Here is a 26,828-nt window from a genome sequence, read left to right on the forward strand (position 1 = left end):
ATTAGCAAATATTCACATTTGAGGTGGTAACAGGGAATTCTGTGTTTAAAAAAAAAGACTTTTATGATTAATCACTTATCAAAATTGTCGCCAATTATTTTCCTGTAGATCAACTAATTGATTCATCATCAAATAGCTCTAGAGTAAGCTATGGCCCCATACAGCTTTACTCATGTCTCTAATAGCATGTCAGATGCTTTCTTGTGTGTCATTACTCTCTCTGCCAACACTTAAACACTGTGAAAAGATTAAATTAAAGCATCTCCACTACCTGCTGTTCAATTATATGATCGAGATTCAACATCCTACCTGCTGGCACACAGCCTGACATCATCAGTGTTGTGACATAACCACCGTGACAAGCACAATACGCCCTTATTATAAACTCTCAAAAGCTCTGAGAAAAGCATAGAACAAGCATGAAATATTATAGGAGTAAATAAAAACAATATATACAAAATCTGAGTTGAAGTGCAAGAATCCTGAATGAAGAATGAGTTCCAAGTGTGACTGAGTGTAGAGATGTTTTTGAGATGGTAGAAACAGGTTTTGCATAGACGTCTTATATGGTCCTCAAACGTTGGCTGAGGGTCAGACCTAACACCCAGATTAGTACCTGGCCCGTCAAAGGTGAGATGAGGTATGTGGGGGGTCACTGAACCTGGTGTGGAGCGCAAATAAGGAGAGCTTCCGTTTTGCTGCTGTGTAACTGGAGGAAATTTGTGCTCATCCAGGTCTTTCTATAGGTGCTGAGGGACGACATTGCTGCAGAAGGACTTGGGGCAGTTTTGGGCTAACGGCGGGCAAACACAACATTTTTTTTTTTTACATCAAAAGTTGGTGATCCCCTAACGTTTCATCTAATTGGTATTTTTTCCCAAATACCAGCAAAACTGACACTTTCAGCCTCAGAGCAAATGCTAGTATGCTAGCATGCTAACACGCTAAATTAAGATGGCTAACATAGAAAACATTATACCTGCTTAACATTTTTTTGGGAGATTTTAAAAATATTTTTTACTTATATCAGTCTCAATAGAATACATAAATATATTAAGATATTTAATATTTATAAGATAAATTAAGATATATTGTAATTTTTAACATGTTAGCATACTGATGTTAGCATTTAGCTCTTGTCTTGTTTAAATATACCTTAATTAGCCACAGTTTCCAGTATATGAGTGTTAAATGCTAATAGGCTATAATTTCTATGTCTTGAAGGCATCGTGACTGTAGTATTAAGATATCATCAGTTTGGTTATTAATGTCATTAGCTATATTTAATTATTGTAACATGTCTAAAAATGCAAAAACAAATCTGCATCTAAAAAAAATCTAACAATGCATTGACAAGAATGGATTGGTTCTCCATAAACCACTCTATATTCATAACATTTATACACTAAATTATGTATTAAATGTATTAGGCTAACAGTGGCCATCAGCCTTCCAGGATCAGGCGTTCCCGCATAAAAAGTCCCACAAGACAGAACAACATGAGGCTTAAAACCCATTTTATTATGACAAATGTACAAGATCAGATTCATAAGAAATAACAGTTAACAAAAATGTAAGGAGCAGACAAAACACCAAAAACCAGTCTACTAGGATCTATACACAGCGGACAGGGTGTCTTTCCTCCCAGATTCATCATGAGGTAAATAGGAAACTCTGTTAACACTTCAGTCATTGGCACCAACTTCCTCCCTTAATCCCCTTGCAGCTTTTATTTTTCTCTGTGAACATAACTTTCTCTCCATTCGTATGCAGATCTTGCTACTGGTTATTTCATAACCTTGAGATACACATTAATACATCCTCCTTATCTCTGCGGAGAATATAAAACAGTTACATACAGCACACGGACATCCACATCCCATTACTCGGACTCAACCCACCAGAACACACTTCTATAACATTTTTAGAATTGGGATTTGCTATATTCTGTCCAACTAATCTAAAAGCTAAATATTGTGTATAGAAGCCTAAGTTGTGTGCACTGCAAGCAGCACATATATAGGACTTTGTTTTGTCTTGGAAGTTATGATTTTGGCCTTAGCCAGTATCAAAACGCTATGATAAATAGAGTGGTTTATCCTTTGTGAAGACCATGCTGAGACTAATTTACAAAATATTTTACAAAACAGGCTTCATTTCTTCTCTTTAAATCAGATTCAACTGTCCTAGATTATTTTCTACGATAACATCACTTTCTCCCCGAGCGTCTGTAACATGCCTTCGGTCGGTCAGCGCATGCTTAACAATGCAGTTTCACTGCGATTCTGAGATATTCCTGTGGCGTCCTTGAGCAATAATGCAACAGATCAGGAGATAATAGACATCCTTAAAACATGCCAAAGTTTTCTGGTTTTGTTACAAAAACTGTTGTGCCAATATTACTTCCCTACAAAAAGAAAACTATTAGAAACTCATGCAATCCCAAAGAATTGCCCAATATATTTTTCCATGATTAAAAAAATGCCTCTAAATATATTACAGCAAAAACTACAGATATACACACAGACTGGTTCCAGCAGAGGTCAGTGAAGTCATTGGTTTGTTGGTTTTTTTGTTGTTGTTGTTATTTTTCTGTCCGTACCCCCCTCCTCCCAGCATCCTGATGTGTCGCCTCAAAACAAATTATTCAACCGGGCTGTTTATTTCTCACAATCCTGATGTTGTTTGAGGTCTTAAAGTTGTCAATTTACTGCAACCTGACCTGAACGTGAACTCGAGATTATGAAAATAGAGGATGTGAATAGAAAAATGGGTTTTTGTATGCTTGGAGGCTTGGATTTTTATGTATGCAGGAAGTGAAGAGGGAGGTGAATAATAAACAAAAAAAGGGGAGCTGAGTGTTTTGAGTTAAAAAAATAAAAATAAAAAAAAAAAAGCCATAGAGTTTGCAGGTTTTTTGATCTCTATGAAGGACAATGTACAAAGAAAATAAGACACTACATTTTCAGTCAAAGAGACAACGACAAAAAAGGTTTAGATATACAAAAAATACATCATTATTAAAAAAACAAAACAAAAACATAGATGTTATAAAGAGGAAGCTAGACTAGATCTCAAGATTAGGAAGGACGAGAGACTTTTACTTCTGATTTCGTTTCCCCAAACAAAACTATAAAAACCGGGAGTTCACCACTGATACTGATGGCAGCGCACATAGTTAAAATAATTATACATGTATACAATATACAAAAGCTACGCTATCATTTAACAAAAAGTTCAAATGAAGGTTGGTCATATATATATATACATTCACACCTTCAGATGAGGCGAGGGCTTGAATATATATGCATGACATTTCAAATATTCAGGGTATAAAAACTGGGAATAATGTGTGTTTCTTTTTTATTTCTCCCCCCCACATACACACACACACACACACACACACACACACACACACCTCCATATCTGACCAGCAATATCTCATGTCGGGTGTATGAAGGGGTTAGCTTATCAAATATGTGATCTAAATAGACATGATCCTCCCCCTTTACCCACTAAATAGAATAAATAAAGCTTTCACAAATTAAAAACAAAAAAAAAAAATAAAAAAAAGGGGATAAAATGTTAAAATCTTTTTTTTTTTTAAACAGACGCCCAGAACTTCAGGTCAATTATGGAATGACTTTTTTTTTTATTCCTATAAAAATTAAAAATCCCAGTCATTTAGCATTCAAATAGACAATTTTCCAATTTTCCAAACATGTAGACGAGAACAGGAGCTCAATTTGGAAGAAATCTTGGATGTGACATCTTTAAAAAAAAAACAAATAAAAAAAACAGGACAGAAAAGATGAGTGACACGTTTAGAGGAAGGAGGTGGTTTGGCAGTGGAGCTGGATGACGTGCGGGGAGGTTAAAACACATTATTACAAAACAAATGAGACTTGATAGTTTGGTGCCCTTATTCGTGGTACAATCCCCACATGGACAGCTTCAGACTGGTGATCCAGTTCTTACTGTATTAGAGATTTCTGAGAACCAAAGATCCAGATGACACCAGTAAAAAAAAGGACGAAAAAGGAAGTGTTGGTGTGGGAAGGAATAATAAAGTTACGCAATATAAAAATACAATACCACAAAAAAAAAAAAGAGAAACAGTACACCAGTTTGTTTTTTTACAATTGTTCGTTATTGCAGACGTAGTCCACTAGGTCTGTGACTCCTAACAGGTCGTCTTCGTCGTCCTCCTGCGCTGCCATGTCCTGGGCGACCAGACCGTTTGGCGCTATGGCGGCAGCTGGCGTGGCACTGATGTTTTTGGGTGGCTCCAGGTTTGCGGTGAGGCCCGGAGCGTCCCTCGAGAGACCCTCGACGCTCTTAACCTGGTTCTGTCCGTTGGTGGGAGGCAGCTCCACCGCATTGCAGTCCAACTGGTTTGTTCCCTTTGTCAGAGCGCTGCCTTCCTCCTCTGCTTTTTCAGCTGCTTTCTTTTCTTTTATTTCCTCCTCCTCCTCCTCCTCCTCCTCCTCCTCCTCCTCCTCCTCCTCGTCATCGTCCGAGTCGATGCGGTTCACCCGTTTACGGACGGGACGATCCTCTTCTGACGATTCATCCTCCGAGTCGTCGTCCGAGTCGTCCTCTTCGGAAGCTCTCCTGCGTTTTAGCGCGAGCCGTCTGTGCCGCTGCCGGGAATCTTCCTTTGAAGAGTCGGCTCTCCTCTTCACCATCCGATCCCTCGACTCTTCGTCAGAGTCTCTGGAGAAATTCGCTGGAAAAAGAAAACCAGAGACACCTTTAGCTGCCTTGTAGTTCTGTAATGATACTTATTTTTCCACTACGAGGAATAAAAAAACCTGTAACCTGCAGCTTTTCACGACTTAAACCTTTAAGAACCTGAGGTCTTGATTTTATAAAAGAATAAAAACATAGAAAAACGTGTAGTACAGCTCACAGGCTAGATGACAACATTTTCTGGGTGGCTGCCTAAGGAAAACATGCATGGCTGCATTTCCATTACCCTTTAATCTGCCGATTATTTTCTCAAACAATTAATCACATTGCCTATAAAACATTACAAAATAGATTAAAATGCCTGTTATAATTTCCTAGCATCAAAGCGAGCATCGTTTATCCGACCAACAGTCCAGAACCCAAAGATATTCAGTTTACTATCATGTATGACACAAAAAAGCTTCAAATCCTCTAATTAAAGAAGCTGCAACCTGCAAATATTTGTAATTTCTGCTTTAAAAAAAAAATGACTTTCTGTCATTATTGAGTAATCGATGCAGCTCTAAAGACATGTGGCTACTAAGCCATTCATCCTCTTAAGGTCGCTGTCCATGGTGCTGAAAAGGTTCGTCTTCAGTATTTTTCAGGATTTTGGTATTAAATAATGTAAGAGCTGTTATGTTCTGACACATAAAACAAAGAATAAATGAAACAACAGTAAATAAACAGCAGCACCAACCAACAGAAGAACAAACCAGACAATTATCTACCAGAATATATTTCTGGATCTTATGTTTAAATAAGTGAGGGAAGTATTTTTCCAAGGACTGAGACCTGGGCCTCATGCAAGAACCACGTATGAACAGATTCATTCTTAAGAGTGATTTGTGGCATTCATCAATTTCCTCGTAGTTATAATGTCTTAATATGACTGAATTTGGAGTTTAGATATGATACTGAAATCAACCAAAATAAATATGTATGTATAACAACAAACCTAATGCAAACTTAATATTCTGTTCATTCTGTTACTGAGAGTTTTTGGATTTTACGATCTCTGCTGGCAGATTTTGTCTCCAACTGCAGACACTGAACATATTGTGTTTATGTCTGCTGATTTCTGAAAGCAGGACTTGAAGCTCCACAAGTGTGAAATTCTTGTTTTTTATCTTTGGGAACATTTTTTTTGTGAATCAAACTCATGAACTCTCCGCTCCTCATGAACAGCTGATGTTCATCAGGCTGAAACAAGTGATTCACGACAAGTTCGGGCAGTTAAGAGAGTTTGTTGAATCCAGTTTGGAACACCAGCACAAACAAATCTCACAGAAAAAAATAAAAAGAGTTTTCGGAGAAGGAAAATGTTCTTGCATGAGGTCCAATATCATATTCACGGAAGCAGAGGTTATTTTTTAGTGGAGCAACAGGAGGTCTTATGCTCAAGTCTGTTTTTCGCCTTGAGTAGTGTTTCCCTGCCACTGCCCTGATTGGAGTTGGGGCAAGGTCCAAACAAAACGCAGCATGTGTTTGGGGCAGAACGGGCCACATCTGTGTCTGCAAAAAATGCTGTAAAACCTCAGTAAATCAGACCCAGAACGTCACGACAAGGAGCTCAAAAACAAAGTTTGAAAAGTGACGGGGCAAATCATTTTTACAGGAACCTGAGAGGAAAACAAAAAAGAATTAGCTGCACGTAAAAACATGTTTAGACCTTCGAAACCTCCTTTTCCAAAAACAAGGTGACTCAGATTAGAAAAGAGCGTTTTTATTATTATTATTATTATTCCTACTGGCATTGTGGAATCAAGATCATGGTCCAGATCTGTCCTGTGTGTCTCTGACTGACCTTCGCTATCGGAGCTGTCCTGGCGACGTCTGGGTTTCATTTTGTCCCGGTTGGTTTCTGCTTGAGATCCTTCGGACTCGGACGTCTCACAGTAGTTCACCTGCTTCTTCTGACTCCGCCGAGACCGCCGTCTACTCATATCCAGATCACTGTCGCTGTACTCGCTTGAGCCTTCAGTCACTGCACACAAACACAAAATAACGGGTCACAAATGTTTGGATATTTTGTCAAAGGGACACGGAAACTCAAATAAGAATGTAAATCACACTAATCCAAAAGGTCCTTTATGAAAATCATTGACTGTTAAACAGATACAGATGTTTAAAAGACAATATGAATAATTTTGGACTGAAGCTTTCAATGGCAGCTACTTCAAATCTGTAAATTAGATTTATTCATACTAAAACAATACAAAGCTTTAGTGTTTGGAAGAACTGAGAATCTTCTCAAAGAGCATTTATATTATTTGGGCGGAAACTGCCAATTATTTTCATCATCAATTAATATGTTAATATTTTTTTACATAACTTAAAATATAAAGCTGTTACAAATAAGAATTAAAATGAGATGAGAGTTGATATTTGCTATATAAGTAAAGTGTTTTTTGATTAAGGATTTAGGATATTATAGGTTCTGGTTCCCATCAGGGTTTATCTGCAAAACTGACTAATATTTTATGAGTATTTTTACTTTGAGTTGACTTCAATGAACTTAAACGTTCATCATGTCGTTAGAAAACTAAATACAGTTTTCATGTTTTATGTTTAATATGAACGATGTTTTATTATAAACATACGACTGAATTTTCCATTAAATGTTTGTGTATGTTGTCAATTATTGTTCTTAGAAAGAAAGAAAGGTGATATTGGCCAAATTCAGAATTGGCAGGTCAGACTTTAAAAAAAAAAAAAAAGGGAATCGGTATTGACCAGTAAAATTGCAAATCTCTTAATTTTCTGTCAATCTACTAATCGATTTATCAATTAATCTTTACAGCTCTTCACACTTTGTTCATGTTTTTTAAACAAAATTGTACAACAGAGAAGAGAATGTAAAGACGTTGTGAAGTCACGCTCGTCTACAACAAGCTATGTACCTATTTCATCTTCATCGTCATCATCTGTCTCTTCTTCTTCTTCATCATCCGAGTACCCTCTCGGTCTCCGTCGCTTTCGGGAGCTTCGTCGTCGTGTCGGTGGCCTCTTGACCCACGAAGACTTATGATGCTTCCCGCTGTCGTTGGAGTCCGGCTCTGTTTCGCCCTCCGTCTCGTTTTCCGATACTACAAACTCTTCTTCTGAGCTGCAGGCAGTCAACAACAAAAAATAAAAATAAATCAAGTGACTCACATATAGAAATAAAAATGAATTCTAACCCGATGCTGTCGTCTCCATTCCTACCTTTCACTGAGGCGAAACTCTTCCTCGCTTTCCTCCTCGTCCACAGTGCTGTCGCTGTCCAGGTCGTTGAGTCGCCGGCGTTTCTTCTTGCGCTGGCTGATGTTGGGTCGTGGCGGCCGGCCGTTCTCCTTGCCCTCATCTCCTTGGAGGATGGTGGACATGTCCTTTCCTCTATGTCCCGTGATGTTGGCCATGTCTTTACCCCGGCCAGCGCCTGTAAACAAATATCACCGTCATCATCGTCACCTTAAATATACCAAGACCGTCTTCTCACGCCGTAAAAAGAATAGCTTGTCCGTCAAATATGAAGCTACAGCCAGCAGGCGGTTAGCTTAGCTTAGCGTAAAGACTGTAAACGGTGAACCTGGCTCTGTTAAGAAAGCAAATCTTCCTAAATGTATTTAAACCACTGCTTTAAAATCAGCAGAGTACGACGTCTTCCTACCTCCGCCCTCTGCTTCTTTGATGTCTTCCTCGATTGCCTCCTCGATCGCCTCGTCGAATTCATCAAATCTGTAAAAATGAACATAGACAAGAATCCCATTTCGTGAATGGTTGATCACACAGAACTTCTACAATAAATCAGATGATTCCTGCAAAGAGAATCTTTCCAGGATGAACAGAAAACAGCAGCATGAGGCCTTAAATTTGTTACTTTTGACAGTAGAAAGGAAAACCTGCTGCAGGACGAGCGGAGCGTCACCGGACAGTGTATATCTGTTAACTGGTGAGTGTATGCTGAGAGCCTCAATGGTTGATGGCAACAACGGTACAATAATATTTTGCTGTCATTATGTGCGTTTCCATCCACTTGTTTTTATTCTCATTTTCATTTTGAATTTAAAAAACCTGATTGGAAACACAGAAAAATTTGAAAAATATCCTGAAATATCACAAAAAAATTGAAAAGTTGGTTTATCAATAAAAGCAAAATGCAACAAAATGCATCAGAAACACTTGCAAATGCAACATTTCCATGTTTTCAACCTTGTTTTTCACCGTTGAGTTCAACTGTTGCTTTTTTTTTTTTTTTTTAAATTACGTCACCTTGTAGTTCCTGCTTCTTCTGCAATGGTTTAACTGGAGAATTAACACCACCAGCTGTTTATCTGGATGACCGAACTACTCGCGTAATAACAGTGGATGGAAACACGCATTTCTTTTGCACAATTATCTGGAAATTCAGTTAAAATTTGCGATACATTTGGATGGAAACCTGACTACTGTAAATGTCTTGCTGCTGTCTAATGTGTCTGAAAGTTTTTTTTTTTTTTTTTTTTTTTAGACATGAGTCAAATCATGTAAACAATAAAAACTATTGAATGTAAAATTTGAAAAAAATAAAAAAATAATTAAATGATGAAATATTATAAAGGATGACTCAGAGCACAAACCTGTAGCTGATGTTTTTCTTGGTCCTCGTTGACCTTCGACCCCAGCTCTTACTTCGCTTTGTTTCTTTCTTGTCTTTGATTATAATCTCCGGCTTTTCTTCCACAACCTCAACCTGTACGGAGTAAGAGTCACGTTACAAACATCCACGGGTGAAAGTTTTGCTCCGTTCAAAAACGTACAACCACAAGTTTGTACTTACGGTGGGCGTGATGATGTTCTCAACACTGATTCCGACGTAAATGAGACGCTCTTTCCTGATGATAGATGACACATATTCAGAAACATAATAGATAATAAAAGACGGAGTGATTCATTTCAGTGTCAGTAAAGTGGCAAAAAGAGGTAAAAGTACCCAGTATTTCACAAAAAAACATTCTTTTTCTTTCCTTCTTTTCATCTGAAGCGAGTTAAATCTCTTTTTCTGTCAGTCAACAGAAACTACGAACGATTCAGAAAAGCAGGAAGTACTGTTCTGTTGCAACATGTATAAAGACGTCAATCAGGAAAAATAGAAGCAGTGAAACCATAAAACCATCAAACAGCCCGACAGTGACTCTTGTGTTTGATGGGTGTTTGGTTCATTTAACGTCTTCTGTTGGATTCGATTGGGTGTCACTGCTGCGATCTCTAACCCGGGCAGCGTTTAGCGACTTTACACATTTTAATTTAACAGTTTCTGGCGTAAAACATCTCACCTTCTCTCAGCTCGTTCCTTCTTTTTCAAAGCGGCATCGAGGTTTAGCAGCTGCTCTTCTAATTTGTCACAGAGCAGTTTCTACAGAGGGGGATGAATGAAACATTAACATCATGTTTAAATGTACTTTTTCCATATCTTTAATGTTTTTGGTGCTCCGACTGGTACGTACGTGTTGACACGGCGGGCAGAACCATTCTCCATCCGGGATGATCATGAGCGGAGGCCTCAGACACGCTGTGTGGTAGCCGCTATCACACGAATCACACAGTAAGATCTAAGAAGAGAGATGTTGACAGATGTTAACCTGAGGTGTTCCAACAGAAACATTTATAACGCGTCTAAATTTAACAGAGTTGTGAATTGCAAGGAGCTTCTGGTTCTGGAGGTATTTTTCCACCCTCTGAATTTCCATTTCAAATTTTTCTTTAAACCGTGTCTGAAATGTGCCTCAGCAAAGAAGCACATGAGTCTCCTGGATAACCTAATAATGCTTTAGACTTATATTCTCAGTTTTGTGTGGCCCAAATCAGTTTTCTTTGGCTTTCTCATGATCTTGTAACGGTTACTTTGAGGGTTAAACAATTCTTTCTCCTTGTTTTATATACAGTTCTACGTCTCGTCTATTTCCCTTTTTCTTCTTCTTGTAAAGTTCTTTGTAACTTGTGTTTTAAAAAGTGCTATAACAGAGAGCCAAAGTCATGGTGTCATATCAGGACATCTGTGACTCACTGCAGACTCGTCAAAACTGACGCCTGTTCCTGCAGTTTACTTTCCATATTTTAAAGACACACAGCATCCACTATATACATGTATGCTACACAGACAGGCAACAGAAGGCCGGTTTTCACTTCCTGAGGCTAATTTAGAACACACAGAAGTATAAAAAGCAATGAAAACATGGAATTATTTACCGCTGTTGTTGACTAAATTAATACAGAAATCAATGTTTAAAAAGCAAGTGAGGACACACCTAGGAACAATGCTATGCGTATGCTGATTTGTAGTTCTTTGCTGTGTAAGTTCTCCTCATATATATATATATATATATATATATATATATATATATATATTTATTTTATTCTCTAATATATGTCTTATGTATGCCAGTTGTATTAATGTATGTTTTTGAAATGTGGACCCAGGAAGTCTAGCTGTCTTTAGGGCACAGCTAATAAACAAACGAACACTACAACAGTTGCTCTAAGAAACTGAAACTGTTGTGATTTCAACAAAGTAAAACAATTACTTTGTGAGCAAATTTACAAGACTACAAGCGCTGGTACTTGTGTTACTGTAACTTGATATTGTCCACATCAACGCTTTCTTCGAAAGTCTCTGCTGTCTAAATACTTCGACAGCGTTCGCTTCTCTCTGCCCTGCTGTTATTTCAGACCGCGATCCCTCCACTCGCTCGTGGACTCGTCTCCTCTGTCGAGACTTGATGTTTGGCCTGCGAACATCTAGGGTTTATGGGAAACGGTGTTTGCTAAAGGCCGCTAAAAACATAAATATCGGATAAAGATCAATATCAGATCATTTTTTGAGAAACTATCTAAACATATGATGTTATATACGACATACTGATGAGAAAGGCTTTGGTCTAAGGCTGGATTTTTTGTTATTAGCGTAGTTACAAATATTTTAAATGAGGGATTCTGGTTTCGCTTCTGCTCTAAAAGCCGGAACGTTAACGAGAACCTGCAGGAACCCACCAGCTCAGGGTGATTTGGAAGACCACAATGTTTGCAGGGGTCGTCGTTTGGAGGTAGGTCGTCATCCGAGGATGTCGAGGAGTCCGAGTTTCGTCTTTCTCGGTTGCGGTTCCGCCTCTTTCTGCTCCGCTCGACCTTGTAGTCTTCGTCGCTGTCGTCCTCCTCCTCGCTCTCCTCGTCTTCGCTGGACTCCTCGTCGCTGTTTTCGTCTTCGTCTTCGGAGCCTTTCTTTTTACGGCGCGTTCGAGTGTTGGACCACCGCATCTTCCTTCTCTTTCTCCCCTTAAAGAAGAAGAACATCGTCACCATCATCATCATCATCATCATCTACTGCCTACTTTCATAAAAGATGCTTTGAAAAGGACGTAACTGTTTCCACCTGGTGAGAAATCTTACCTTGGCTTTAGGCTGACCGTCCTGATCTGCCTTTTTCTCTCTCGGCTTCTTTTGAACAGTTTTCAACTCCTGCTCCTCCTCTTCCTTGTCCTCTTCCTCCTCGTTTTTTTCCTTCTCACTCTTCTCAGCCGGCGGAGGAGCCTGCGATTTCTCCAGCTTCCTGTCGTGGATCTCTACCACCTTCGGTGTCGGTCTAGAGATCCTCGGTGATCTTCGAAGAGATCTCCCCCCGGTGTTCGTATCAGACTCTGAATCCGCTTGTCTCTCTTCTCTCTGGAGTGCCGCTTTCCTCCGGTGGGCCGGAGCCTTGACCTTCCGATGGGCGACCGCCTCTTTAACATCCGATGGAACGTCGGTACCGTTCGCCACCTCCTTTTTTGTTGCAGAGTCCTCTTCTTCACTTTTGCTTTTACTTTCCTCGTCGGTTGGCTTGACGGCGTCTGGGTGGGGGCCCGGTTTCTCAGTCTTAGTTGAGGATTCACCGTCTGTTCCTTCTCTTTTGGTTGAGGTTTCGCTCTCTGTATGAGCTTGTTTCTCCTTTGTTCCGTCAGTTTTTGAGAGTTTATCTGTCGCCGAATCCTCTTTACTACTACTTTCTTTATCTCGACGTGGGAGTTTCTCACTTCCGTTTGTACGTTTTTCACTGTCGGCGTCCTTTTTACTTTCTTTTGATGGATTCTCTGCCTCGGTTTTATCGGGCTGTTCTTCAGTTACCTTCTCCTCTTCCGTGTCCGGCCTTTCGGGTTTTTTATCATCTTTTTTAGAGACGCTCGTCTTCTCGGCGGGGCTGGATGATTTATCTTTCCCTTCAGATGCTTCCTCTGTCGTCTTCTGTACGACTGCGTTCGTTTCGATTTCGTCATCCTCTCGTGGCTTCGTCAGATCGCGTTTTACGGCCGCCGCTTCTTCCTTCGTTGGCCTGGGCGTAGAGTCGCTTACCTTGGTGACATCACGTATCGTATTGTCTTCACAGTTGACGGTTTTCTTTATGTCTTCGGGCTTTTCTGTCTCGTCAGGCTTTTCGGCCTTTCCCGTCTTTTTCTTTTCAGGTTTGTCCGTCTTTTCAGTCGTGTCCGTCTTTTCAGGTTTGTCCGTCTTTTCAGGTTTGTCCGTCTTTTCGGGCTTGTCCGTCTTTTCGGGCTTGTCCGTCTTTTCAGGTTTGTCCGTCTTTTCGGGCTTGTCCGTCTTTTCAGTCGTGTCCGTCTTTTCGGTGTTAGTCTCGGAAGCTGCCTTGGCTTTCTCAGTTTTCTCGTCGACAGCGGGAGTCATCTCTGCGTCTTTGAGTTCTTCGTCTTGCTTCTCTGCAGGTTTACATGATTCTGATTTGTCTACCTTTTTAATAACTGACGACTCCGAACTCTCTTTAGTGTTGGATGTTTCTTCTGATTTCTCACTGATTGACGGCTTGTCGGCCTTTTTAATGACTGTAAAGCTTTGATTGACTTCTTGTGTTTCTGGAGTCTTTGTATCGTCGCCGTCTTTTATTATTTCTGTCTTTTTGATGACAGATGGTGACACACTGTTCTCAGTGTCGTCAGGTTTTTCTGCAGGATCCTTGTCTGCAGACTGTGTTTCTGTTGTTTTAATTACTCCCGGCTTCTCCTTCAGTGCGGCACTATCTGATTTCTCTACTTTACTCTCAGTTTCTTTAGCATCACTCATTTCTGTTTGCTTTACGTCCGTTACCTTTTCTGTCACCTCTGACTTCTTCGTCTCTTCTGTCTGATTTGACTCTGATGTGTCCACACAGCCTGGTTTTCCCTTTGATTTTTCTGAATCTTTTGACTCAACTTCTTTGGATTTGACCTCATGATTCAAACTGACTTTCTTCGACTCATCGGTCGTTAATGTTTTATCGGTTTCCTTTAATGCGGTGGTCTCGTCCACCGTAGAAGACTCTTTTGCATCTGCTGGTTTGGATTCTTTCGTTGTTTCATCCTCTTCGCGATTAGACGACTTCTCACGTGCGTCTTTAGGTAAAGGTGGCGACTCTGCTGTTGGTTTTGGAGGAGACTCGTGTGCTTCCCTCTTTTCTGTAGCGCTTTCCTTGTCTACCTGCATGTTTAGATCTTTCTTGTCCGAGTCTGCTCGGTGTGATGCGACCGCCTCTGTGACCTTCTCAGCGCTGGAAGCTCCATCCTTTTTATCTTTCATGCCATCTTTGTCTGTAGACGGTGAGTCATTTTCTCGGACTTCTACAGATTTACCTGCAGCTGCTTCAGTCGTCTGTTCTTTGTCGGCGGCGGCGGCGTCTTTCGGTGACTCGCTCGAATGACTTTTCTCTGATGTCGGCTGAACTTCGCCGTTAACGTGATCGTTTACACTCTGTGCTTTCTTTCTCTGATCAGGAGTTGCATCAGTTTTAGGAGCTTCTTTATTCTGAGAAACTGATGGATTTTGCACAATAATAGAGCTGCCGCTATTTTTACTTTTTTCAAAGTCTTCACTAAACTTCATTCCTCTTTTTTTCAGAGGGATTTTGGCCTGCTGGTCGTTCTTCATCGCCTGTTGAATCTCCCCTGCGCTGTTCTTCTTGGCCTCCTCTCCTTTTTCTGCCTTTACTGATATACAAGGTGCCTCAGAGGCGGGAGCTGGTTCACTTGTTGCTGTGCTGGATTTAGTGTCTGACACCTCCATCGGCTCTTCTTTGATGTTCTGGGCTTTTGTACCGATACTGTGATCCACTGCGGCCTTTTCTGAATTAAGTTCAGATTCGGTTTTGCCTTCGACGACGCCGTTCAGTGACGATTTGGCCTCAGACGCTTCCGATTTCAAGTCGTCTTTCTCCACGACTTCTCCGTTGCTCTCAGTCTTCGGTGAGACTGGGCGGACGGCCTTGTCGGAGTCTTTGCTGTCTTCATCTGATTCAGTCTTTGTAACGTCACCTGTAATATAAATACGTAATAAAAGAAATTAACGATTATAAATAATTCAGAAGACAGATGGGAATCTTTGTGAAGGTTTGTGTCTCATAAATATGACGCAGCAAAAACTGGGCTCCAAGGTTTGTTTACATTCAAAGGAGCTCGTTGACCTTAATTTTCATGGATGCTTGGAGGAGCTGCTGACTCCATCTGATTTTTTTCGAGGCTACGTTTTACATTTACATATATATACATATATATGGCATTTCTAGCCTTTCCTGATGGAAGTCTGAGGATCAGAGTGTGGTACAAGTTAACTGCATTCATTTGAAAGCGTGTTACAGTCTTCTGCCCGTATGAGAATGATAAAAAGTGTCATTTACTGACCAACGTCACTGGCTGGAGTTTGATTTGTAAAATAGAAATTGCTCTGTGTGCTCCGCTGTCCGCTCATCTGTTGGTAACATTATGTCTCCAGCAATCTGGACCAATTACTTTCTTCCCCCAAAAGAGAGTTGGCTGGACATTTTGTACAATAGAGCAGTGTGTGTTGTAGAGCTGCAACAATTAGTCATGTCAAAAGAAAATTTACCAGCAATTATTTTAATAAATCGATTAATCGCTTCAGTCATTTTTCAAGCAAATCATACATGATAGTAAATGAAACGTCCGACAAAACAAACAACTATAGACGTTTTTCACTTCTTTTTGATTTTTCATCAACTAAACAATTAATTGCTTAATTGAGAAAATAAACACCAGATTAAATCAATAATGAAATTAAGCGTTAGCTGCAGTCCCAGCGTGTTGGTGCTGGAGTTTTAAGTCCTCCGCTTTGCTAGTGTTAGTCTCTGGGTGAAGGTGTTCACAAAAAACAACTTCTTCTTACAAAGCTAATAATTAAGTAATTAAATCCAAAATGTGCCTGCAGATAATGTTGATGATAATGTGTAATGTTATCAACGTCATAACAGAATTGATTTTTTGAATCTGTGAATCAATTCAGAATCACAGATGATAAGAACTGATTCTTATGTTACTTGATTTTCTTTCCATCTCAAGAAAAATGTATATAAAGAATATTTGTTTGTTTGTTTGAAACATGGCATTAACCAACTAAAAAGTAGTCTTTGGGGGGAAAAAAAACTATAAAATTATATTAATAACCTGTAAAGAAGCAATTTCCACATGTTACATTTACCTTCTGCTTTTTTAGCCTCTTCATCTCCAGGTTTGGTTTCCTGTTGTTGCTTTTTCAACAGCTCAGGATCAATTTGTGTCTTCAGCAGAGCCACGACCTCAGCCAAGTCATTTCTATCTCTACAGGGAGGAAAGAGGAGGATAAATATAACTACTCCATTTTCAGAATAAATAATAACACATAGCTCCCTCTTCTCCCCGCTGAGCATTTACATTTAAATTTAATTTCACAGAGCCTGCTGCGTATATCTTCCATTAAATAATAACTACTGTCTGTTTTACCTGACTATGCACTTCCACGACGACCCGTCCAGGTCGTCCTGCTCCTCCACATAAACGCGCACGTTGTCGTCCTGATCCAGTTGGAACCAATACATCTGGCCGTCTTTGTCCCGGCCGATCGGCTGCAGGCGCATTTTATCGGGGTCCTCCTCGCTGATGGCAGTTTTGAACTTTACATTTTCATCAAACTGACACTCGCACAAATACTGGAGAGAGAGAAAAGGCACAGAATGTTTTACTAAAACATTTCTCACAACATGGACATAATGATCTCTACTAGGACAAGTAACAAGTGAAATGTAATATTCTTGAGTTCAGGGATTAAAAAAAAATATCTACAGATAACGACTGGAGGATTTGTAGTTTTTACCGCCAAGAAAGCAAAGCGGCAAACGTGTGTCATGATGTCACTGTCAAGAAAACAAACAAACAGTCTAAAGAAAAAATACTGTATGTAGATAATAAAAACTGACAATAAAGCAACTGATGATTATTTCCTAATCTATGTAGGTCAAAAAATACTGAAAAAAAAAACACCTATTACAATCTTCACAATAAGATATTCAGTTAACAATGATGTAAAACGGAGAAAAACACAAAATCTTCACATTGAAGAAGCTGAAACCAGAGAATGTTTTTTGTTATTTTTACCTGAAAAATGACTGAAACCATCAATATTTCTACAAGCAAACACACAACTGTTGAGCTGCAACAATTAGTCCATCGACAGAAAATTAATCACTTAATCTTTCGAGTCTTTTTTTTTTTTTTAGTCAGTTGCTGTTCGGCACAATTTGAGTTTAAACAGATGCAGCTGTTTCAGAAGTTGGCAGATGATTAACATGCAGACACATTATTTATACAACATAAAAACCGTCTTACATACTATAAAAATAACATGAAAACATTTTTTTTTTAACTCTTATTATGTTTTATTCTGTAGTTTCTCACCGGGAACCAAAGAAGATAAAACACTATATGTGATCTATTTTTCACCAGACGATAAAAAATGTAGAAAACTTCAGTCCTCGGCTTCTTCTTCAGCTTTTGCTACTTTGTTAGGATGCACCTGTGCTTCTTTCTAGAAACTCTTTTCATTAAAGCTGCAATAAATTAAAAAAAACAACAGGTGAGGTAACAAGTCTTCTCTTCTAAAAACAACAAAAAACTGCGTTCTTACTTTAAGGATCCCCGTCTTGCACTCCATCGTCATCTCCTTGTACCCTTTTTCTTCGAGTTCCCAGGCCCATGTTGTGTTGAACTCTTGACATATCTGCAACCGAAGTGAGCAAATGAATTTAACAGATTATTAAAACAGCTTGTACAAAGATTAAATGTGTGACTTATTTCTTTCAAAGTATCATCGTTTCCCCGTCAGAGCGCTGTTGACTCCATCAAACAAACAATACCAATAAAGTTTGTTCAATCCAGAGCCGTTCATGTCACTCCAAAGATACATCATCACTTTGGCAAATAAAACATCAAAGATTGATTTGGTTCACCCACAAAAGTGAAGTGTGACTCGTGATGCTCCGCCATCTTTGTTGTAGTTCAAACTAATAAACACCTCAGAATAAATTAAAAACACCATGAACTATGACCTCAGTTAAATTAAATCAACGCCTCTCTCACAGTCTCAGCACCAACAGAACATTACAGACTTCAGAGTTTATGACATCGCAGATACAAATTACTCCCAATTCCATAAAGGCACGTTTGGGTATTACAGTTTTAATCAGCAGGATTTAATGGACGAGTCCCCTGATGCTTTAATGTGATTTCCACTGGTATTAAAGCATCACTAATCAATATTTTACATATTAAGAAAAGATTAAATGACAAAAGGCCTTTACACACTGGGGGGCGTCTTTTCATGCAACTAATTTGAACATCAATATATTTTTTTTGTCATAAGTACTTGTGTGGTTGTGCAGAGCGGCCGTCACGTTACAACTCCTGATGACAATGACAGACCTGTTGATTGACTGTGTTTCTCATATCAGCCTCTATAGTATGACAAAGGTCAAGGAGACCCTCCTACCATTTTTTTTTTACACTCGTAATCAGCTGATCACAGATATCCCGCTTTATATGTGTTTTGAACTTATTTACTGCATCTATGTTGACCGATCAAGGCTCTCAGATTCCCCTCACTCACTACAGTGGGTTAGGAAATAAAAAAAAAATCAATGAATCAATAAATACAAAACACTGTTGATTTCTTCCCGTGTAGCCGACATGAAGACAGTTTGGCCGGCTGCCGGTCAGGAGCTGCAGCTGACAGACGGCTGCTTCTGTGTACAGAGACGCTGAACGCAGGTCGGAGTTCATCATCATCGCCGGATGAAATTGAATACATCATTTTTCTCTGAGGAATGAGCTGCTGCAAATTCATATCTCTGCCGGCATGAATAGCTTTGATTTTCAGGTCGTTTGTTCGTCACATCCTCGGTGTGTGAAGGCCTTCGTGTGAAAGGTGTTGCTCGTTGTGATCAGCACACAGAGAATTATCACCAACACTAGTTTCCAGAGCGTTTATCCTCCTTTAACTCACTGTTATGATTTTACCGCCTGCCTGCTCCGCTCTCATCAGTCTCGTTTCCATGACAGCAGGCAGCTGTTTTCAGTGAAAAGGCTGTAAAAACAGACTGTACACAACCTGCTCAGCACACAGTGAACATAGTGGAGCGTTTAGCAGCTAAAGACACAGATATTTATCTCAGGAGTTAGTGGAGAACAAACTAACAGAGCTGACAGGAGAGTGAATATTAAGACTTATATTCATCAGATGGACAGAAACACGACTCCACATGCATGTTTAATGTTGCTGGATATGTAAATAAGCAACTGTTTGCTAACAAGTTCACTATAACTACTTTTATAAGTGATAATATGTTTTGTTTGCAGCCCCAAAGTATCCAAACAAATACATTTATGCAGCTTAAAAAAAAAAATCAGCATTTGTTGTTTGTTTTTGGTACCAAATGTGACCAAAAATTTAAAATCTATATCCATTTTTGAAAAAGCTGGATTCCTACTTTCCCATATATGTGTCCCGTATGTGTAATACACATAAAAGACTCAAACATTTACCTTGACCAGATACTTCTCCCATCTGTCTGCTGACACCGACTTGCCGATCTTCCTCAGCAACTTGACGTGAAGATCAACCAGCAGCTTCGGGACTGAGGAGACATTAGAGACGATACGGTTACTTCAATTATTTAAAAGTCACTTTAGATTTAACTTTGCATCATGGCGCCTTTAGACTGTGTTCGAGACAATCTGTGTCAGACTGCACCATGTCGATTTGAGGCTGTCAGATTGTGCAACAAACGCATCGTAGCTCTATAAAAGTATCTGACACGTGACCGGCTTGAATCACCTGCTTATGTTTTTGAAAATGCAGCAAAAAAAAAAAAAAAAATCACACAAACTTTTCAAGCTTTTGTTTCCACTGTTTTGTTTTTTGGAGTGTGACGTACATATTCAGGAGAACAAAACCTCTTATGTCTTTATTATGATTTCAAAGATTTCACCACAACTGTAAACTTTCATCTCGCACAGTTCAAAATCGCACACTGTAAAAAGACCTTTAGTCGAGTACAGTTTGTGAAAAGTAAATAACACCCGACAGATCTCTGAATCAGCAGCTGTCGTCCTCAACGGGCCCAAAATGATGTTTACATTTATAAAACTAACAACTGACGTACATAATGCCATAAAATAACAATATAATGACAGTATTTGTTTTTTAAATACATAACAATATTTAATTCCTTGTTTATTGTGTATTTTTGTTGTTTCTGTCGGCTGATTGTGTTCTTCTCTTATGAAAGTTTCTTGGAGAAGTGCCTGATAAAATAAAGATTAAATAATAAACAACAAACATGTTTGTGAGCTGCACTGTTAGCGACTGACAAACAGTTTTATTGTTAAATTAACAACATTTATCTATTATCCTGATGTTGACTCTTCTCCTGCGTTTAACCTCTCTCCACTTTAACCAGAAAACAATTATGTAGTTTTAATTTTTTGATGAATTCATACATGACTTGAGTTGAGGATGTGCCTGAAACATTGGATGTAGTATCGATTGTTCTTTCACTCGTTTTTTTTGGAAGAGATTTGGTCACATGGTTTTTCCTACTCTGTCCTTTGGGGAGGAAACGTCGTCTTTTTAACCTGTTTATCCAGCATCCGGTTGGATCAGACAGATGACTACTGAGATAATATATGAGCCAAAGACGAAACCAAACTTTAATATTTCCTCAGACTACGCAGGCGGACTTATGTTTCAGTGAAGAAGAATAGCAGCATGTTAGCAGCGACGTCGGTAGCGTTTTATCATTCTAGACAGAAAGCAGACTTCTGTTTGCGTTGGTCACATGATAACAAGCGGCCATATAAGAACCAACATCAAGGAGGCCATTCACATGCAAACAGAGACCCTAAAAAACCCTAGAATACGACACATATTACGAGCATCTACTACACAAAACATTAATAAAACCTTAAATAAATGAGAAAACGTACCACGTATATACACCAACATAGAAAGTAAGAATAATGAGACAAATATATAGTCACAAATACAGCGAGGGGGAAAGGAAATTGCAAAAAACTGCATTGGAGGGACTGTAACCAGGTGGTGAATAAAGTGTCTTGTAGCAGCATGAAACAGTTATTTCACTATTAAGTGTGTCGCGTAGAGATGTAAAGCAAAACTGCTACAAGATGACTAAATAACACTCATTACTTCTATTCTTCCACATAATAAACATTCACACCGTCCTTCACCTTCCACCAACAAACACACACCTGGGATGCTGCTTCAACTAGAGATCATCTGCTGCACCAACAAACAACGTATACTTTGTTATAATGCTGTTATTACTATTGATATGGATCCTGCTAATGAAATGAGATCTGACATTGTGTCCTGTGATGGTTTTAGAAATAAAAGTACATGTTTTAAGATTTACAGCAGCAACTGAAGTAAGTCTTGTTGGGAGGTTTCTGCAGTGTTAAATTCAATTGAAGCTTTTTTAACAGCACATATGATTCGATTTAATACCTTTTTGGCAGTCAGTGAATGATGGAAAACCAGAAGGCTTACCATTTTTTTTTTATTTAGGACATGAATTTATTGACATTTATATCACATTTTTGTCAGTGCTTCCCTGCTGTATATAACAGTAACTCCTTGTAATATAATTAATCAAGTAACATGTTCTGGACCCAGATAACTGACAGAAACATAATGGATGGATTCAGCGATTACAAAATTATGTTTTTGCTAAAATTGACCAGCTTCTGAGGAAGCGTAGCCGCAGTAGTGACTGTCTGCTGCAGGGTCTGACGGCGCCGACTCAAACAGTTTCCTGCAGCACAAACCACTGTCTCACTTTTAGTTTATTATAGATTTATGTCACCCGACAGCCCGCAAACACATATGAAAAGAAGTTTTCAATGATATTAAAGTCCACAGCAGAAAAGAGGAAATATTAAAGATCTTTGTAGATGAAATTTAAGACCCGAGGAAACTGGATTCAAGGCTTTTTTAAAGACTTTTCAAGACCCACAGATGCCCTGTTTTCACAGCGAACTAGAAGAAATAATTAATAACATTGAAAATTAAACATGCTTTATGTTATAATATTATAATGTTTGATATGGATCCTACTGTTCAAACGAGATCTGACATTGTGTCCTGCGAAGGTTTTACAAATAAATTAAAAATACAAGCATCGGATTTACAGAAGTCCTTGCAAAAAGTCTGATATTTTTTCAAGACGGCCACTGAAGTAAATGTTGCTGAGAAAGAAATAATGTTAAAAGGGTTAAAAACACATGAGGGGTGAATCAGGGATGAGACTATTATTATTATTATCTCTCAGAGGACCTCAGACATGCGTACAGCAACTACATAAAATAGTCAAGTCAGCCACAATAAGCTGCACAACCGGAAGTAGAGCAGTTTCACCTGAATAAACATGTCAGTAAATGTGTGGAAATAATAATAACGTCATCATGCTCTCGATACAGAATGAGGACACAGTAGTATGTTTGTTATTAATGGAGGCATCTGGGATCTTAAAACAGTAAACTCCCCGTAGTTTAAAAAAGAAACTGAAACCTTTTTAATTTGAGTTCACTTTACTGGTATCATTGTTAATGTTTGATTGTTTTGTGATCAAACTTTTTTTCCTCATTGTTTATTTTCATCTGATCTTGTTTTGTTGAGCTGCATCTTTGCATGAAAGTAATACAAATACAAATAAACATTATTATTATTATTATTTCTACAGACTCTATTCCTCACATGGACACTATCCGTTATATTAACGTAAAACCCCATAATCTTATAGTTGCACATCTGAGATCTTTGATTTAACATGGCGCGTTACATTAATGCAACTTGTAGTATTATTATTATATTAATAACTGCACACTCCTGGTCAATATTTTGTACATTTCATTTCATTCTCTTCAATTTAAAATTCAAACCTGTAGCAGCTCCTCTCACTTATATTTTACATATTTTTTATTGTAAACTCTCTTTTTTTATATTATTTAGGATTACTTAAAGTAATATAAAACTTAAAATATGTCAGTATACAAATATTTGTTACGTAAAGATACAGTGGAGTAATGGCGTCCTGAGCAGAGAATAAAGTCACATTTCCTCTGAGTGTGTTGTTATCCGAACTTCTCTGTTCTTTGTTTTAATAGACGGTCCGGCTACACGTGCATGTTAGTATATCTGAGCGTTCGTGGTGTAACGGAACGTAGTTGATCCGTGATCTGAACAGATCGCCTCCCCACAGTTCGGCAAACATGTCAATCAGAGATTACTTGCAAAATTTAGTGTCTAAAGTAAATAAACTGCTATAGCTACAAGTAACGGACAGACAGCGTGTCACTAAAAGGGAATTTTAAGAAAACAACAACCAAACCAGCATCTAACAGGTCTGAAGTGACTTTTGCAGGTTTGTTTAATGTGCTGCAGCTGAGCAGCTAATTAACTATCTAGCTGCTAACTGACGTTAGCGGTGCACTTTTGACTGATGAATGTTTGATCAGTGGCTCGTTCAACAAGCTGCAGGACAAGACGTGTTTTTATAAGTTATCATCAAGTTTTGATGATGTGGACGCAAGCTGTTGCTTCATTCACCACCATGTTTAAAAGAAAAACGGTATCAAGCCTCATGTTGCACTTTAAATCAACAACTGTTTGATTATTTTCTATATTTTAAGATTTTATTTAAACATTGGACATCTTGAATGTTGTTTTAATTTAAGACCATGGCAAAAGTTCTTCGCTTTTACAGAATAAATGGAGGGCAAAGTTATATTTATCTCCTTTTTTTCCCTCCTGATCTGAAAAATGATCCAAACTGTGACTTTTGTGATCCACTGCACCCCTAATGAGCGTGCATGTTAGTGTGTGTGAGTCCCTCCCCAACCGTTTTCAACATGGCGGCCTGATCACAAACTCTCTCCTATTACAACTAGTAGTAGTAGTCCACTACAATGTATGTTTCTACGCAATACTACAAACAATACATACATTTGTTTTGGTCTGAGATGCTGCTGCTGTAGTGCATCTATAGTGAGGCTGAATGTTGTACATTGCTCCTTTAATTCTGTATATATATTTGACTGTCATGCACCACAACACCAAGGCAAATTCCTTGTATGTGCAAACCTACTCTACAATAAACCTGATTCTGATTTTTGTTATTATTTATTATTATTATTGCACAAAAACATTTGGTGTATTTTGCAAGCTTTCACCGGAAGAGGCCGCAGCTGCGGGAACTTGACAGAAGCTGTGCTGAACCACTACATGGCGAAATGTTTTAACTGTAAATAAAGTGCACAATTTCGAGCCCGTCTCAGACAATACCGTGTTTACCGACTAATTATCAAAATCCACGATGTGTTGCGTGAACTATCGTTATCTTCACCGCTTCGCAAGCACTAATATCCCCGCACATTTCTGCCTGTGTTGCGTTAACGTTACAGCGGCAGATAAAAGGCTGCTGCTTGGAAAAAAAATTAAGCCCATTTCAAAAGCTTAAAAGTGACAGAAAACCTCGGATAAATCGGCGGGCTTACACCTGAGTGGTCGTTAAATTGTGCGTAGAAACATTTCCCACTTCGAAAGGCAGCTCTGAGGCGCGGTAAACTTAAATTTAACTAAACAACAAGGTTGGAAAACCACACAATAACACACAACTGGCTAACGTAGCTGCTAGCCTGCTAGCTCGGTACCATTATCGTTAGAACAGCGGTGAAGTCTGTCCTCCTCCCCGCCAGCAGATCATTGTTTTTCTGCCTTACCTGAGGACGTGTCCTGCAGATATCTCTCCAGCTGGGGGAAGGTGAGCTCCGGTAAGTCCAACAACGCGCCGTACCGCTCCAGGAAGGAGCAAATCACGGCGTAATTTGGACACAAACCGGGGGAAGAACTCGCCGTTGCCGCCGAAGCAGCCATCTTTTCCAACACCAGTGTCAAGCCAGCCGGAATTAATATATATCACTTCCGGTGTTAACAAAATAAAGCATCGAACGAAATCAGTCCTTTTAAAAATCCAAATTAAAGGGCAAGTTCACAATTTTTTAAAGTCTGCCTTCGTAATGTAGTAAAATGTAAAAAAAAAATCAGCCTCTGAAAAATGATTTAGACTTTATTTTAAATTAAATATATTATGTATAAAATGTTTGCGTGTGTGTTTTTTGGTCAGGTTGCTTTTTTTGAGACTTTATTTTAAATTTCTAAAAAAAAAAAACCTACAGTGTAAAAATGGCTGTAAGATTATTTGAACAGAAAACAATATATATTTTGTAATTTATTTATTTATTATTTATTATGTATTTAATTTGTGTGTGGATTAGTATTTTTTGTCAGGTTACTTTTTTTTAAAGACTTTTTGAACCTCTAAAAAGGGCAAAAATGCTGTAAGATTATGTGAAAAGATGGCAGTATATATTATATATTGAATTTTTTAAATGTATATAATTTATGTGTATAAGTTTTTTTTGGTGGGCTACTTTTGCTGAGACTTTATTTTAAATTTCTAAAGAAAAAAAAACCCTACAGCGTAAGAATACAGTAAGATTATGAGAACAGATAACAGCGTGAAAAAAAACAGTTAATTGGGGACGACTTGTCCAACTGGAGACAAAAGTTGTGTTCCCAATTGGTAAAAAGATGACTTTTGAGTCAGTGGTTAAAGATAGGTAAGTCTCGGGGAAACTAATGTAAGTCTATGTAATGTCCCCAAAAGTGATCTAGGACAACAAGTGTGTACGTTTTTGTCACCTCTTGGTGACCTTTTCTGGTGTAAACACAGACCTTGTTGGGACCAGTATTCCTCATGGGGACCAAAGCCTGATCCCAATGAGGCAAAACATCATTTCAGAGGTCCTGGTTAAGGTCAGGGTTAGGGTTTGGGTTTGGCGGCCCACAATCAATGGAAGTCAATGCAATGTTCTAACAAGAATAGCTGCACAAACTTTAATAATTTAATTTGTGTGTGTGTTTATTTTTTGTGAGGTTACTGCTGCTTGTGTTATTACTTGTATATTTTATACAGATGAAGGCTAATGTCTGTACATTGGTGTAAAATATGAATTTCAATGTATATAAAGTGATAACCAGTGTTTTTCTAGTTGATTTTAGCAGCGGTGGTGTGAAGCTACTCAGAGTTATTCACACTGGAACCAGATGTACAATAAAAGATAAGATGTATTTGATATTACGCTTGTGTGATTTTTGTTTATACTTGTTTAGTTTGGTAAAATTTTATGAAAGCACTACAGGAAATATGCATTAATGTATATTCTGACAGAGAACATTTTTTTATAATGAACTCTTTCTCTTGGACATACTCAGATTTCTTCAAGGATTTTAAATGAATCAGAAATTAATATGTAATTACTTTTAAAGTTCTGAGAGGAAGTGGTGCTTTTTTATTATTTGGAAATTGACAATGGTTTGCGTTAAAAAGTCAATGTAAACAAACTAGTGTCTCATCAATTTAATTTCTGCCCACTGTGGTGCATTCAGGTACATAAGGAGAATCATTTATTGATTCATTTTCACCTCAATTGATCTTCATGTTATATCTCATTATCAACCAGCCGGCTGACGATATTTTAATTAATTTGTTATATTAAATATAAAACTGCTGCTTAGTTGGACTGAATAGGGAGTATTTTTCTTTGCAGATGTGCAGCTTCTGTTTAAATGTCACACAGATGATAGAAGTGTGTTCAAAGCGACTGTTTTACACAATGGTGGAAAGTAACTAAGTACATTTACTCGAGTACAGT

At 38.5% G+C, this 26,828-nt stretch overlaps 1 protein-coding gene across 1 annotated transcript; it reads right to left on the minus strand.

Annotated features, from left to right (window-relative positions):
* Positions 1–1,500: 1,500 nt before the first annotated feature.
* rsf1b.1 (remodeling and spacing factor 1b, tandem duplicate 1) lies at positions 1,501–25,041 on the minus strand. Its single transcript, XM_042431206.1, has 16 exons — positions 24,834–25,041; positions 19,578–19,669; positions 17,665–17,757; positions 16,485–16,690; positions 16,204–16,322; positions 12,139–15,023; positions 11,743–12,024; positions 10,200–10,304; positions 10,029–10,108; positions 9,533–9,587; positions 9,333–9,445; positions 8,384–8,451; positions 7,939–8,152; positions 7,635–7,840; positions 6,539–6,718; positions 1,501–4,729 (listed from the first exon to the last, which is right to left on the minus strand). Exons 1-16 carry the CDS (start codon positions 24,985–24,987, stop codon positions 4,137–4,139), a joined length of 5,445 nt encoding a protein of 1,814 aa, XP_042287140.1. The 5' UTR covers positions 24,988–25,041; the 3' UTR covers positions 1,501–4,136.
* Positions 25,042–26,828: the final 1,787 nt, after the last annotated feature.

This window comes from Thunnus maccoyii, chromosome 13, assembly GCF_910596095.1.
Source record: "Thunnus maccoyii chromosome 13, fThuMac1.1, whole genome shotgun sequence".
NCBI classification, from domain to species: Eukaryota; Metazoa; Chordata; class Actinopteri; order Scombriformes; family Scombridae; genus Thunnus; species Thunnus maccoyii.